The sequence below is a fragment of the Penaeus monodon genome, chromosome 34 (assembly GCF_015228065.2).
Source record: "Penaeus monodon isolate SGIC_2016 chromosome 34, NSTDA_Pmon_1, whole genome shotgun sequence".
Classification (NCBI taxonomy): domain Eukaryota; kingdom Metazoa; phylum Arthropoda; class Malacostraca; order Decapoda; family Penaeidae; genus Penaeus; species Penaeus monodon.
This window is the reverse complement of record NC_051419.1, coordinates 19,462,777-19,463,811: the sequence shown is the minus strand read 5'-3', so window position 1 is coordinate 19,463,811 and position 1,035 is coordinate 19,462,777. Positions and strand designations below refer to the sequence as shown.

Below are 1,035 nucleotides of genomic sequence, written 5' to 3'. Positions count from 1 at the left end.
AGACCTGTAGATAAATGGACAGGTAGAAATATGCTTTATTACCAAAGTCATTAATCTAACCTTATAAAAAAAAATCAATTAAAAAACCTAACAACTCAGTCCCATGGCCCCGGAACACCTAGCCTAATTCAACCCTAAACAAGCAACACTAACCCTTATCCACAAAGGAGAATGTAAAGTTGACTCTCCCCTCCCCCTGCCCCTCCGTCGCAGGCACCAACTGCTCGTGGGGGCGCGCGATTAACGTGGCCGAGCGATACATCTACGTCACGCAGCCAAGGAGAGACAGAGTCCTCGTTGTCTCGGTTCAGCAGATGGTCGTCGTTGATGTGAGTGAGATGCTGTGCTTTGTTTACGATACTTAGGTCTGGGAATGAGTAGTTGGGGTATTTAAAAAAGAGGAGGAGGGGTTTTAATGGTCTCCCGGGTGTAAAATTGACGAGATAGATTTTTTTGTTTTTGTTTTGGTTTTGCAGCTAAGAGGGGAGAATTATTTTCTTTGGATGCTTTATGAGTTTTTTTGGGGGGGGGATTTCGCTTCGTTACCAAATAATAATAATAATGTTTCTAATTACTCTTATACACAGCCACGTTTATTCAACTACGATAACACGAAAGGAAATCGCTACACACATTTTTTTTTACAGTTCATGTGTCATTATTTTGCCTTTGATATTAAAACACCGTCTCCTTTTCTCCCTCGTCCCAGGTAATTGTGACTGACCAGTATCCTGTCGACTTGTCCTACGTCCCCAACCTCGACCAGGTCTGGGTGCTCAACTGGCGTTCGACCAAAGATGAAGGAGTGAAAACCATACAGGTAGGCCTATAAAGTTTTTTTTTTCTTTTTTGAGACGATAAATTCTTATGTAAGGTTTTGCACCAGATGGTGTGAACTGAGAATTGCTTGTGGTAAATCGTTATGTAAAGTATAATAGTCTTGATATTTTTACTTGTTCGCAAAAGTTTGTTGTTATTTTTTATGGTAATTGTGGCATTCCCCAACTGCAGCATGACAAAAGTCATACTAGCTTA

The 1,035-nt window shown here is 40.9% G+C and overlaps 1 protein-coding gene across 1 annotated transcript in view; it reads left to right on the top strand.

Annotated features, from left to right (window-relative positions):
• LOC119594630 (follistatin-related protein 5-like) overlaps positions 1–1,035 on the top strand; it is a gene marked incomplete at both ends in the record, with an annotated part of 70,881 nt that overhangs the window by 65,962 nt on the left and 3,884 nt on the right. The window contains 2 exon segments of the mRNA XM_037943680.1: positions 214–329; positions 710–820. Of these exon segments, the coding sequence (XP_037799608.1) occupies positions 214–329; positions 710–820 (227 nt within the window).